General features: G+C 53.4%; 1 protein-coding gene across 1 annotated transcript; it reads left to right on the top strand.

Moving 5' to 3' along the window:
- Positions 1 to 4,518: 4,518 nt before the first annotated feature.
- Positions 4,519 to 5,496, top strand: LSCM1_02641 (uncharacterized protein; the record flags this gene model as incomplete). Its single annotated transcript, XM_067320220.1, has 1 exon — positions 4,519 to 5,496. The coding sequence occupies one exon, from the start codon at positions 4,519 to 4,521 to the stop codon at positions 5,494 to 5,496; it is 978 nt and encodes a 325-aa protein (XP_067175595.1).
- Between the last annotated feature and the right edge of the window lie 9,053 nt (positions 5,497 to 14,549).

The following is a 14,549-nucleotide window of genomic DNA, read 5'->3' on the forward strand; positions in this document are numbered from 1 at the left end:
CTCTTTTTCGCTGCCACTGAGCGCCCCATGCGTGGGGTGACACGTGATGCACACATGGATACACTCAACTGTAGAACTGTCGTTTCTCTGACGGCGCTGCTGCCCCTGCCCTCTGCCCCCCCCTCACCCACCCTGCGCCAACCGCGGCAGCGAGGTCTTCGTGTACCCCGTGCGTCCCCACTCGTGACGCACATACGGGGAATGGACAAGACCGAGACATGCCACCGCCGCAGACCGCGTGCAGTCCCATTTCGCTCGTCCCGCTCCGCGCTGTTGAGCTGCTGTCGATGAACAATGGGACGAGACGCCCGCCTGCCCCTGCCAGGCACCCCTGCTTCCCCCCTTCGTGCGCGCCGCAGCACACATGATGAAACCTCTTTTTCGCTGCCACTGAGCGCCCCATGCGTGGGGTGACACGTGATGCACACATGGATACACTCAACTGTAGAACTGTCGTTTCTCTGACGGCGCTGCTGCCCCTGCCCTCTGCCCCCCCTCACCCACCCTGCGCCAACCGCGGCAGCGAGGTCTTCGTGTACCCCGTGCGTCCCCACTCGTGATACACACTTCAGGCGCATTCGCAGGTGTTCATAGAGAATGCATGTGTGTTGTTGGCAGGTAGCGCCATCCCTTTTACACTGCTTTGGGCTTCGGCGAGGAAACCGCGTGAAGCGGGCGTCCTGTGGTGGTTCGCGGAGGGGAGGGTTGAAGCAGTCTTGATTGCTTGAAAGGGGCGAGGGGATGGGCGTGTGTCCGGTTGCACGGTGGCTGAGGTGGGCCAGATACGTTGGTGCTCAGCCTCCCTCTCTGTTCGTGAGGTGGGCTCACCTGAGCAAAGAGGAGGTCGGTCTCCCTCAAGCCGAGGATGGAAGAGAGACTCCCTCGGGTTATGGCCACTGTGTTCGCATGCGTAGGAGGCGAGTGTAAAGATTTTTTTCGGTCCGGTGAATGGGGCGTCATGCCGCGAATAGTCGGTTCCCAAAGTGCTGACGGCGCCAATCGACGTGGAGGACCCACACACAATCACTTTGAAGCACAGAGTCTGTTGAAGAAAAGACATTTTACAGAACGAAACTGAGTTGGGTTGAGGTGAAGAGGTGAAATTGGAAGGGGAGGTGGTAGCCACGCCCCTTCCCATCTGGCCCCTCTCTCGACTGCCCCGCGTGGCTTCCACCTCGGGGGTCCTGGCTGAACTGCCGCCTCGCAATCTGTTCTGCGGTATTCCCCGATGAAGGTTCTGTTATCTTCGTATCACCCACGGGCACACTCGCTGCAACGCCTCCTTCCGTCTCCCCCCTCTCTCTCTTTGCATTCATCTATTCCTTCGCTTCTGCTGCGCACGCAACATACGACGTACGTTTCACACTGACAGATCCCTCGCCACTCTCCCTCCCCTTTCATCTCTCCGCTTCGGCATTTCTTTCTTTTTTTGTTGTTGTTCTTCTCCTTTGATCTGTCGAGGCTCAGCTCTCCCACTCACCCAACACCCCTCTCGGCGACCTCACGGAACACTACCGCCCTGAAGGGCCTCCATCCCCCCCCGACAAACACACTGTCGCTTTTACTTCTCTGTTCAGCCTTTCCCCTTTGATTTGCCCTTGTTTTCTCTCTTTGTGTTCGTGCTCAGACTCGTTGTGATATTGACTGTTCGTGCCTTCCCACACGGCAGCAGCATCAACAGCCTCTTTTTTTTGTTGTTTTCCCCCTTTTCCTCTGCCTCTGCCCGATCACCCGCACAAGTTTGTGGGTGTGTTCGCGTGTGTGTGTCATCGTGTGGAGCACTCGAGAGAAAAAATTTAAGGAGAACGAGAGCAGACACTTCGGTGCTCGCCCCCTCCCTCAGCCCCGACACATTTTCCCCACCCATTCAGCTCTCGCACTTTTGGCTTCTCTACCTGTGCCTTTTTGTTGTGGCGACTCCTCTTGTCTGCCTCTGTGTGTGTGTACCTTCTCTATTTCCCTTTTCCACCCTTCGCGTAAGCGCACGCGCACGTCGCCCAGGAGGGACCTTCGCTTTTGTTTATCTTTCAGGCGCGCTCTCATCCGAATTACAATTCTGTTTCTCTTCTGAGGTTGTGCTCTTTCACCTTGTGTCATTGCAATTTCGTTTCTCTCGCTCTCTTCGCGCGTTCTCTACCCCTCAACGTCACTTGCGCGTTTGCACGCCATTGGCCTCACCAGTCGCCGCAGCGCTCCTCTCTCCGAAGGCAGGAAGAAAAGACGCAGCCCGAAAGCCCTCTTCCCCACCGCCCTACTCGCTTCCTTGTACTCTTGCCAAGGTCATCGCTTATACACATATCGAAAGATTCGCCGTCACCTCACGTCAGAGCCGCAGCAAAGCGAGAAGACGCATAGGAGCAGAAACTGCAACATCCAGAAGAAAATCAGCGCTCGAGGCACGCAGCACCATCTTTCCTCCCAACGCCGCGAAAGCTGTGTGAATTCATCGAAAGGGCACGCATTCGGTCCCAGGCACCTCAAGACGCGTGACGAGAGCTGCAGTGCGGAACGGAAAGGAGCGCAGCGCAGGCGCTAGCCCTCACTCACCTCCGCACAATAGACGTGCACGTGCACCAGCGCGAAACAACAACAACAAAGGGGCACTTTGGTTCATCTTACCCGCTTGCCCCCCTTCCCCTTTTTTATCTGTGCTCTCACGACTTCGTGCTTTGCAGTTCTGCTTCGACTTCGTCCCCTCACCGCCTTCCCTTCGCATTTCTTTTCCTGTTGCCGCCTTTTGCATTGGACGGAGGTCGAGAGGCACATACACGTGTGCGCCGATACAAAGGGGGGGTGGAGAGGTTTGTTTTCGGCAAGACAGCCAACAAAAAAAACAAGATCACCCTTTGGTGAGAAGAGACAAGGGAAAGGAAAGAAGGGCAGTGCTTCGAGTAAGGCGATCTCAGAGGGAGAAGTGGTGTCGCAGTCGTCGGTGAACGGACACCCCTCCCTTCGAAAAAACGAAAAGGTGCCTGTAAGCGTCTACTGGTGCCTGCTTGCTGGGGTTGTTGTTCTCTCTCTCTCGCCCCTCACTCACTCATTTTCTCTGTGATAAACTGCTCTTGGCCGTCGTTCAAATAACGAGCAAGTCATTCTTGTCATCACCGCACCCCCGCTCCTTTGAGGAGAGCGCAAAAGCGCAGCTGCTTACTTTCCTCCCTTTTCGTTAGCGCGATCCCTCCCCCCACCCACCCAACGACCTGCACAAGCCGCACAATCACTATCACTCAGTTTTGTTCCGCTGTCTCCTTCCTTGTAGCCATTCTCAAGACGAGAAAGACGCAAGCGAACCTGATCAGCTCTCTGCGAGTCCTCTTTGTTGTTCACTTGTCAGTGTGTGTGTGTGTGCTCGCGCACGCGCCTCTGGCACCTTTTCCCTACGGGTTACCCTCTGGACTAAAGCACGGGTCTTCTCTCGAGCTTTGGACTCGTCTCCTTAAGCACTATTGCCTCCCCCCTTTTTTCCACTATTTCTGTGAGTGTGTCTGTTTGCCAATCTCTTTCCCCTTCCTTCCTGTTCTCGTATCTTGGACTGCTCGAGAGCTAACGGCTCTTTTTTTCTTCGCTCGTGTCTGTATACTCCCCTCATCACCACTACCATCATCCGCCCATCCCATTCTCTTCCCCCACCTCTCTCTCTCTCCCTCCCTGTTTTTTTCTGTCGTCCTGTATCTTTCCCTCAACCCTGCCCGTTACCTCTCTTTCTTACCCCCCCCTCCCGACTCCCTCTCTCTGTCTGCCCCTTTCTGTCTCCGCGAGAAGCGAAGAAGAGGTGGTGTACGTGGTATACCAAAGACATATTCTTATATATATATATATTTATATAGAAGCACGCCTCTAAGTCATTCGTGTAGCACTTGCACTTTTTTTTGCTTTTTGGTGGATAACTACACGTCTGCCCTCTCCCTATACATATATATATATACATATACATACATATTCATATGCATGTATGGGCTGCTTCTGATTCGTTTCCCCTTTCGTTCTAAGCCCCTTTCTTTTCGTCCTTTTGGGTTGCCGTCGAAGTTTGTGTGTGTGTGTGCATCTGCATTGCTCATTTCCCCTCCCCCCTCGTCACTGCTGTCTTCCTGCCCGGAGCACTTTCCTTATTGCCACCGCCACCCTTTGCGCCCACCTTCTCTTCGTACCCGCACCCTTCCTTCCTTCTCTCTCTCTCCCCACCCGCCCCGCACCCCTCCTGCTCGTTTTGGCCTCGTCTTCTACGCTTCTTGTTGTATTAGCGGTTCACTAGTGCGTCTTGTAACTCCTTCTCTCCCCCTTTGCGTTTGCCCACCGACCACCCACCCACCCCCTCCCTCTCACCAGCACCCCTCTTAGCGCCTCATTCTTTCGTTGCATCACTCGGAGAGTGCTGAGTCTGCTTGGTCACAGGTCCAGACCTGCACCGCCTAGCGTACCACAGCCCCCTCCGGCGCGCACACTGCCTGTGCTCTGCGGACCCGCGCAGGCAACGAGAGCGGGCATCGTGATCTATACGGGACGAAAGTGCACGGAAAGATGGCGCAGCTGTTCGTCGGTCAGCTCCCCTTCAGCAAGTTTTTTCCAGACGACCTCCTGGATCTCTTCCGGCCGTACGGGAGCGTCATAGCCCACCAACTGCACATTCACCAAGGCAATGCTTTTGTAACTTATGCAACGACAGATGAGGCAGACCGCGCCATTCAGGCGCTGCACAGCAAGTGTGCCCTCGGCACACGCAGCCAGCCGATTCAGGTGATGTACTCGAAGGGGACGCGCCTCATTTCAGCCTTTGGTCTGCATCACCGCTCCGTCTGCTTAGCCCGCAACAAGGATCGCCAGAGGAGCAAGGAGGCGAGCGCAGCCACCGGTGGCACCGTGGACGACGAGGCCTTACTGAACGAGTCGACCAACATCAACGGCAGCTCCTCAGCCTCTAAGAACGCCATTCTCACGCCACTGATGTGCACGACGGGCGGCGTCGGTGGAAGCGAGGAGCCCAATGCAAGCTTCGCCACCCTGTTCAGCAGCTACGGCGACCTTAGCGGCAAGAGCGAAATCTCTGGCGAGGAGGATAGCCGTCAACCCTGCGGTGTGCACGGTGCTGTGGCTTCTTCGAACCTCCTCCAGCAGCAGAAGCCTCCGTCATATCCAGTCGGCGCAGACCCACTGCTATATAGTAGCGCAATGGGGTGGCAAATAGCTCGCCAATCACTGGTGTCGGGCGCACCTGCGACTCCGCTGTCACCGGTGTTAAGCAACGGCACAGCCACGCCTATGTCAGACTTGATCAACCCTTCGGCGCCTGCGCCAACTCCTGTCACGTATGTCATGATGCCGAACGCCGGGAGCTCGATGCCGTGTATGATGCCGCTGTACTACACCCTTCCCGCCTCCACAAGTGCGGCGATCGCGCAACAACAACAGCAGCAGCAGGCCTTAGCTTCAGCGTTGGCCTCTTACAATGCAAGGGCAGCTCCAGTCCAAATCGCCTATCTCCCCATGGCGCCGCATTAGGTTTGAGGTTGCGCACACGCGTGCCCTTCGCTCACCAACGTTTCTTGAGATGCCCTGTCTATCTCTCGCTCTCCCTCACAACGACCGCTTGCAGATTTTTTCTGCCTTTTCCGCTTACCTGTAGAGAGGCCCACCTGCGTGTGTGCAAGTGTCGCATCGCCTTGTGTATTTCGCTTGGTGCAAGTGGAGGTTCTGGCGGAGAGCGCTACCTTGCGAGCGAATGCGCGTGTTTAGCGGCCTTCACGTGGCATAACTGTGGATGAGGCTTGTCGGATGCTCCCTACCCCCGTTCTTCCCTCCGTTCTTCGCCTCCCTTCCCCTCCCTTCCTCCTCCTCTCACTGACTATCAGACATCCCGCCAAAAAAAAAGATGAAGCAGAGAAAGTAAGAAGGTCAAATATACGCGTAATAACTTCCCTTTCCTTCTCTCACCCCTCTCCCTCTCTCCTGGCATCGCTAATTTGCTGTATCTTAGTAAGTGCATGTGTGTTTATGTGCGTGCCCGTCATCATTCTGCGGCTGTCAGATTTCTCGCCCTCTAATTCTTTTGTCTCTGTTATTCGATACTTTTGCGCTCTCTCTCTGTCGCTCGCCGATTCTTTTACGTGCTTGTGTCCCCTCTCCGTTACAATCGACTTCGTCTCCGCATTTCCATTTCTCCTCTCTCTCTCGATGGGCTGTTGGGGACCTGATTAAGTCCCACCCCCACCCCTTCTCTCTCCGCCTGTCCTCTTCTTCGCGTCTTCGGTTTTCTCTCCGCTCCTTTCTTCCTCTCGGTTTGGATGCACGCGTTGGTATAGCTCTCCTTCTCTCTACTGCACGCACGCCCCTACTCGTTCCCCGCCTCTCATTTTTCTTTCTGCTTTGGGTGTACTCTGCCCCACCCTTGGGAGGGACGTACGAGCACCTGTGTGTGTCTGTGTGTGTGTGGGTGGGTGGGTGTGTGGGTCGCTCTCAGAAAGGAAAAATGGACGATGGGAAGAAACTGTTTTTTTGGCTTAACGTTGGCCGGCCGCTTCCCTTTAAGGGCAGCTTCCTTTACGCTTTGCATTTAAAGTTGGCGGGTGTGAGTGCGCGAGTGTGTCCTGCTCTGCATGCATGTCACGTTCATGCGTCTGCTGCTCGTGGTGCATTCTTGCTTGCCTCAGCAGATCTATGCAGAAATATCATCGTCGCGGGTGACGCCCGAACACACAAAGCTTTCTCTTCATTTGCCGCGCCCAGCGTACGCCTAATCATATCGAATAGCATGCAGGTAGCTGCGCAAGCCGCTGCGCATGTCTGGAGGGAGACGCACACACCACCTTGAGCGTGCAACAAAGAAAGACGGAGAGAGGGCGGGCATGCGGTAGCCGGCTGCTCACCAGCATATCTTCTCGCTCTATGATGCGCTCGCTCTCCTGTGCTCTGCTTCACCGCAAAGATTACAAACGCGGCGGATGTAAAGGAGAAAAAAGAGAAGAGACGCTGCCGGAAGAGGGGGGAGCAGGGCAATCTATAAACTGCGTGCTTTCATTTCATCTCTTTCGCTCGCTTACACTTCGACCTCCCCCGCACTTCATAATTTCCCAGTGCCGCGTAGACCTGATGACTTCGTGTACGTAAACCTCCCCACATGCAGACAATCTTTTTTATATAGACTCCCTAGGGGGCGCCGTTTCTTTGCCCTCTGTTTTCTCTCACTGTGTCTGTGTGTGCTCTTTTATGTGTCTAAACGGCTCTTTTTCTTTATGCTGTGCTCTGTTCGACTTTACTGTTAGACTTAATCCTCCTCTGAATAGTTATATCTTATCGCTTGCTGTCTCCGTACAGCGTCTTGATGCGCTCTCTCCGGTCCGTCTCCTACCTTTCCTCCTTGCCTTTCCGCAGAAGCCCACCACCACCACCCTCACACACGCAAGCGCGCACATACACTGCACAATGGCAGGACTCAGGCCCTCCCTCGTGGAACGTGCTGAGATGAAGGCGTGATGAAGCGGGACAAAAGTTGGGAAACCCAGCAAAAGAAACAGGAGAAAGGGCCACCTCTCCGTCGCGTAAGCAGAGAAAAAGAGAGCGCCCATGCGCTCTCGTGTGTGCTCAATGCGCATGGACGGAATCGTCGCTCACGCCTCGCAGTGAAGGCTGTGAAGAAACGGAAAGCAAAAAAAAGTACGCGAGGGGAGCATAAAATGAGAAAGAAGAGAACGCGCAGACGCTATTCCACAGATGCGCGAACTGGGAGAAGACGCGAGATGATTGAGACGTGAAAAAAAAACGAAGTCGCACAGGTGCACTCGCCGCTACGAAGGCAAACAGCAACGGCCTTCTGTCTTTTTTCTTCGTGGAAAAGAGCGGCACTCGGAAAAGGTGTGTGCGTGCGCATGACTCTTTTCCGCGAGCTTTTTTCACGACGCGCCCGCGTCGGCGACCGATTTTTATGCGAGAAGAAGCTGCACCAAGAAAATTCAAACGTGACTTAACCGCTATGCCTTCGCTTTTTGGTCTGCACGACCACACGCACACACACACGTTCGCAGATCGACTCCTCATCTCGCCTCTGCCCACCACCGCGACCTCATGTTTTTTCTTGAGCTTTCGTTCTTTCCCGTGCGGGAGGTGCCGCTTATTTTCTTCGTCCAGCTCTCACGCTTATAAAAACGTCTGTTATGTTGGCGGTGTGTGTGTGTGTGAGTTCGTTCTTTGTTTCATGTACGATTCCGCGTCTTTTTTTTATGTATGCCTTCGCCCCGCGTTGACGCTTATCCGTATCGCATGATGACTGCTCTTAACGATGCCCCTCCCCCTCTTCCGACCACCCGCCCACCCACTCCCTTCATTTTTAACCGTCTTTGACGCAGCGAGCGAGCGGGGGGACGGGGAACCAAACGAAAAAAAACATCTATACTGTATAGACGCGTGTATGATGTGCGCCTACACGGCTTACGTTTCCTTTTTTCTTCCTTCTGCCCCCACTGCACACATGTATATACTGGCAAATATGTATGGTATACGTGTACGCGCTCTGTCTCTCTCGCCTGCTTTATTGGCTTGGCAAAGGGTACCAAAGCACACCGAACGACTCGGGAGGGGAGCAAACGAAACCGCAACAGAAATACAGTCGTCGTTAAGTGTCACGTATCTGCAACAATTCTGCTTCGCAGAATTTTGGCGAGGAAGGTCACGGCTTGTCAAGAAGCGAAGGCCAACTGGATAGGAGTGCGTTCGAGGATGGAGCTCGAAAAAAAAAAACAAGAAGCCGAAGAAGAGGCCGCTGTAGCCAAGATATACAACGTTTGCATACATACATATACATACGCACACACACACACATACACACACATATATATATACAATTAAACACTTGAAAAGGGGGGTCTGTTAATCACTCTTTCTGTGTGAGGCTTTTTTATGCATAGGTCCGAGTGCCCCTATGCTCTTTACCCATCCCCATCCCCTTTCTTCTTCAGTGTATCGTGCTTCAGGCCATCTCAAGTTGAAGAGACGCGCTCCTTTGCTCCTCCCTCAGAGCGCCTTGTGTCTTCTTCTTTCTTACACATTTTTCTCTCTTTTTACCCTCCGCACCAAACGCATAAGCTGAAGTGTGAACGTAGAGAAACAGTTGTGTGTGGGCGGTGGTTTCCTGACCCACACTGCCCCTCACATTGTGGGCTCATACGGGTGCAAGTCTGCGCCCTTTCACAACAGCCACGCCCAGCGCGTTTGCTGGGTTGCTGTCTTCGTATTTGCTTTCCTTTTTTTTCTTTCGATCTCGCTCGCTCAGCTCCGATAGCTGTGGTGACTTGTTCAGCTGAACCTCTTCTTTTTGTTTTTTTTTCCTGCTGTTGGACTGCCCCTTCCCTTTTCTTTGTCGCCGCGTTCGGCATTGTTCTCTCTGCGTAGATGCTGTTCATTTCGTCTTTGTGTGGGTGTGTCTGTGCGTGTTATTTAGCATTTATTTGTTCGCAGCAGCAGAAACATGCGGCTGTACGTCGATGTGAGTGCGCTGGTGAAAAAGGTCTGTCGCCGCGCCAGCGCTCGGCAAGCCCTCTTTCTCTCATTCACCGTCTTATTTCTCTCTCCGTATTCCTCTGCGAGTGTAATGGTGACTGTGCTCCACTTTGCTGCTTCCCCTCTTATAAGTCTGACCTTTCTTCGTCTTGCTCGGCATTCAGGTGCCTTCTGCTGTTGTGGTGGCGCGTTATGCACTACTCGTGTGTTTTCTTCTACAAGACGGGTGGCATAATTTGTTGTCGTTGTTCTTTGTGTATGTGAGTGTGTCTTGCCTCATCTTTGAGGCATTCAGTCATTCATCTGTTCTTTTCCCCTCTCTCTCCCTCTCCCTTTTTGTTTTGCTTTTCGTCCCACGCTGATCCTTTGGTTGAAAGTACCTGGCCTGCTCTTGCTCCTCCTCCTCGTTCTGATCCCCTTTCTCGCTTCTCGCTGACGGCATAAACCACCTCTTGTGTATATCGTTTCCGCTCACTCGTTCTCTGCGCCGTGCTTCCCTTGTGTCAAACTGTTTTTCTTCCCATACTGGCTCATCGGGCTGCCTTCACACACGCGCATACACTCAAGCCTGAAGAGGTGGCGGCATGTCATGAGCCCAGAAGAGTAGAAGCAAATAGAGGCGGTACGGACAACCGACTGCGAGGTGGACTTGGAGGAGGCGGAAGAAGAGCGTTTGGGACCGAAAAGAAGCTGAGAAGAGAATGCGCCTTCACAGACCACAGAAATAATTCAAGAAAAAGAGAGTGGCAGAGGAGCCACATCTGTCACTCTCTTTTCGGGCTCCTCGCTGAGCACGTGTATGTGGGCGTGGGCTCGTCGAGACGTGTCTCGATGTGCCTCTTGTTTCTCCCTTATCTCATGTATGTTGTTCGCTAACATTTCATACCGCATCTTAGTTTTTTGTTTGTTTCGCTTTCACCACCTCCATTCGTTGACGCAACCTCGCTTCGTCCTCTTCGCTATTTCCCACACACACACGCACGCACATCTCCACCGGGCGCTCTCTAACTCCCTCTTTTTTTTCACTCTGTGCGTCTCAGTCGACGAACCTCAGCGCTTCAAGACCACTGCTCACGATTTTCTCTCCCTTTGTGTGTCTGTGCGAGTAAGGTGAGCGTGGGCCTAATCCCCACCCCGTGTTTCCTTTTCTGTCAGGCAGTGTCGGCAAGGGCTGACAGTTTACGCGACGAGATAAAAACAGCAAACAAATAAAAAAAGCAGGCACAGCGCACCTTGGACGCATACAAGGAACACGTGCACGTAGAGCAGCGATTCGACTAGCTGCAGGTCGGTTTGCCGCTTGGTCGATCTAGCTGTCGGTGTCTTTTTTCCCATTTCTCTCTCTCTGTTTTTTTTTGGGGAGGGGGCTTGTGTGGTCGCGTGTAGCTTTCTGCCTGCAGGTGTGTTTATATGCGCATGTGCGCGGCGTCGTACTTCACAGACGGAAACAGAAGCAAACGTACTTATCCTTTCGCGTTAGCCCTTTCACGCTTTATCTGGCATGCTCGAATGAAGTGGGGACTGCGGTCCTCCTCCGTATGCGTGCCTGTTTTCATTGGACGCGCATTTGGCAATGTGCCGTTCTTCTCTCACCTCTACGCTTTACCACCACCACCCCTCCCCGCTTCTCCACAATGTCACCTCCTATGCTCGCTCTCGATTCCTTTTTCCGTGTCGCGCGCTTTTTAGTGTGGGTTCGTCTGTCTCCTCCGCCCCCTGTTCTCCCCGCCTCTCTCTCTCATCCTCTCTTCCACGCCGATGTTATTTGTTTTCCCTTTTGGCAGTTCCTCAGTTATCGTGCACGTCTGCCGAGGGGCGCGTGAACGCCTTTGTCGGTGCGCGTGTGTGTCTCTCTCTGCCCCCCTACCCCCACCCCTGCCCGCCTAAATACAAGCCTCCGGGATATCTTTATCCTTCCGCGCCTTTCCACTCTGGCAGCATCCCACCCACCCACCCGCCGTTCCTATATCGTCTCTCTTCTTTTTCTTTAGTGCCTTTGGGCAAGTGGGTGTGTGCGAGGAGAGGTGAAGGAATGTGTGTGTGTGTGTGCCTCTTCGTGCAACATTATCTGTTGCTTCCATTTGCGCTCACTGATTTTCGTTATGCGCCGATTTTGTGGCAGGTGTTGCCTCAACTGCGCATGCCAATCCCTCACTCTTTGTTTGCCCTGTGATTCTTCCTTCTCGTTTCCTCTCTGGTGCTTCTCTTTGCATCCGTTGTGCTGTGCCATGGGGTGTGCGCAAGTGTGGTGCGAAGCGGCACTTGTATCCACTTTCAGCCATCTGCCCTCGCTACACTCTCCGCTCATCAGCATCTGCTGATGGTATGCGACCAAAATTCGAACACATGCTCATCTCTCTAGACGCGCGCTTTAGCAGCTGCTGTGCAAGACCAGTGGAGGTCGGCCATCTGCAAGCGGAAGGAAATCAGTTTCATATGTTCATGAGGCGAGACCCTCTTTCCACTGACCTCTCTTGCCGTCTTTCCGCTTTGTTCGTGTCTTTTTGTGTTGCTTGCTCGTTTGGCAGCTTCATGGTCGACGCCGGGTGTCGCCCTTTTCCCCGTGTCTTTTCTTCCTGTTCGCTCTCTCACTCATTTTCTCCTCAGCGTATGTTTGTGTGTTGGCTCAACTTCCATCTTTATGCTCAACTCTCGCTCGCTCGCTCTTGACATGTTGCCTCTTTGTCGCCGTTCTTCGCTTGCCCCCCTCCTCCTCCTCCCTCCTCCCGACCGGCTCTCTCTCCCCCACCCACCCCCCAATTCGCTTATTCCTTTGCATTGGAGTCATACATAAATACAAATGTATATTTGTTCATTTGCTCTTCACTGCGATGCTTTGGCAGAGGACGAGGGAGAAGGGATACCGCCCTCTCGCGCTCTTCGCTTTTACTCTTATTATTCGGCCGGTTTTTTTATTGTACGCTTGGCTTCGCCGCTTTGTGCTTGGGTATGAAGTCGCCGATGCTGCAGCCAAAGCCCCGTCACATCTTCACTTCGTTTTTTTCTGTTTGCTCATTGCTCTCGTGTCTGTATTTCTTTGCGCGCACACGCTTGTGGTGCTTTTTCGTTCTCCTTTGTGTGTGCGGGCGCGCGTTCCGGTGTGCTGAGCTGCTTGTGCTCTGGCATCCGAAAGAAAAAAAGTGTACCCCACAGCCCATTGCTCCCTCCTTGCTCATCCATGCCGAAAGCCACGCCTGTATCTCGTCGCCGTCGCCTCCCTCCTTTTCTCCGCCGATCAAGTGTTTCATCGCCTTTCGGCAGCTACTGTCTCCGTTAAACTGGTGCAACCGCCTAAGTCCTACGCGAGCTTCTTCACGCTTCCTCATTCACGACGAGCGCGCGCGTGAGGATTGTGAGTGCGGGCAGTGTTTTCTGCTTGCTTGTCCGTCCTCAACGGCACCATCAGCCGTCTCGTTGCCTCTTCTCCCCTCCCTCTCTCTCACACGTCTCCTACACTCGCTCTGTCTGCAGCTTTTTTTTCTTTTTCTGTGGGTACGTCCACCCCGTCCCTCTTTTCGTTGGTTTTCACTGTTGGTTTCCGCTTTGTTTGCAGTTGCTTTCGCCCACACACGTACTTGCCGTACAGTAAGCGCTGTAGCACCTTGTACTCGCCTCTGGTGCTTGTGGCTCGTCCCCCCTCCTCCCCCCGCATCCCTTTCCTTTTGGTTGCTGTCATTCACTAAAGAGGGATACGCACTGAAAAACGAAGCGACCAAAAAAAAGAGGAAGGAGGAGAGCACACACAAACGCGCATAGAAAGGGACGCCATTGTCGACCACGAAAAAGAAAACGAAATTCAGATGGGAACGGCGGCAGGCGTGTTGCTGCTCGTGCGCTTTTATTTTTGTTGTCTTGTTTTCTTCCTGTGCGAAAGGCGATCCTGGTGGCTCTCGAAGAGAGCGGGTATTACTCGCTATCCTCTCCCGCTCCATCCACGCGCGACTTCTCTGCCTCTGCTACTAGCAATCAACTACTTTTCTGTGAGCGGTAATCATTCTCTATAAGCATAATATACGAGTGTGTCGTGGGTGCCACTGGTGTTGTCTCGCTCCTATTGCTGTTTCCTTTTGCCTCCTGACGACCCGCACACCCCATTTCTTTATCCCCCCCTCTGTACACACGCACCCCTACTGTTCTGGCTCGTCCACGGTGCCTTGTGAAGAGGTGGAAGTGCCTTCTTGTCTCACCCCCCTCCCCACCACTCTCTCTCTACTTCCTTTATCTCTGTTCTTGGGTCTCTCGCGAGTTGGTGCCCGCCAAACTGCACTTGTTGCTCATATCTTCCAGCCTCTTGAGCAAACCTTCATTCCTCCCCTAACCCTCGCAAGCGACTGCTCGTGCTACCCGTCGCTTCTGAACTCGAAGAACTCATGCGAACGATGCGCCTTAAAAAGAGCCCACCTCCCGCGTTTGAGTGAGAGAGAGCGAAGGGGTGAGGGAGAGGGGCAGAGAGGGAGAGAGATGGGTTGCCCGTCAGGAGAAAAGAGGATGCGAGGGCGACACAGAAGTGAAACTAAACGCCTACAAAGAAAAGTATGCACATGCGCAAGCGTGTTTCTTTTGTAGAGGTACACGACGGAGCAGCAGTGGCAGCAGAAGAGGGGAAGCGCACGGAAGCTGTTATACAGGCTTCTTTTTTGTTCGTTTTCAACGCCCTCATTTTATTTTTTCGGTTTGTTTTTCAGTTCGAATTGGAGCCTTGCGGGATGTACGAACTCCTCTCTTCGCGAACTGGTGTTTTTTTTCCCACTCGCCTCTTTTTTTGGGGGGTGGAGGGGAAGAGAGGGTCTCTTTTTGGTGGCGCGTGTGCCTGTGGTCGTTTGTTTGGATCTCTTTTGTTTCTTCTTGTTCATTCAGCTTTTACCCGCTACTCCTTCTGGCGGAATTGTCGGTGTTATTTTCACGGCATTCCACCCTTTCTCCCCCTTCCCCACCGTGACGGTTCGGATGCAGCCTTCTCAAGGTCGAAGCGGGCAAAAAGAAAGTTCTTCAATCCTCTCTTCTTTGTCGACGAATCTTTGCGCACAACTCTCTGTGCTCTTGCTTTTCCCTCTTTGTTTCGT

Source organism: Leishmania martiniquensis, chromosome 33 (genome assembly GCF_017916325.1).
Source record: "Leishmania martiniquensis isolate LSCM1 chromosome 33, whole genome shotgun sequence".
Classification (NCBI taxonomy): Eukaryota; Euglenozoa; class Kinetoplastea; order Trypanosomatida; family Trypanosomatidae; genus Leishmania; species Leishmania martiniquensis.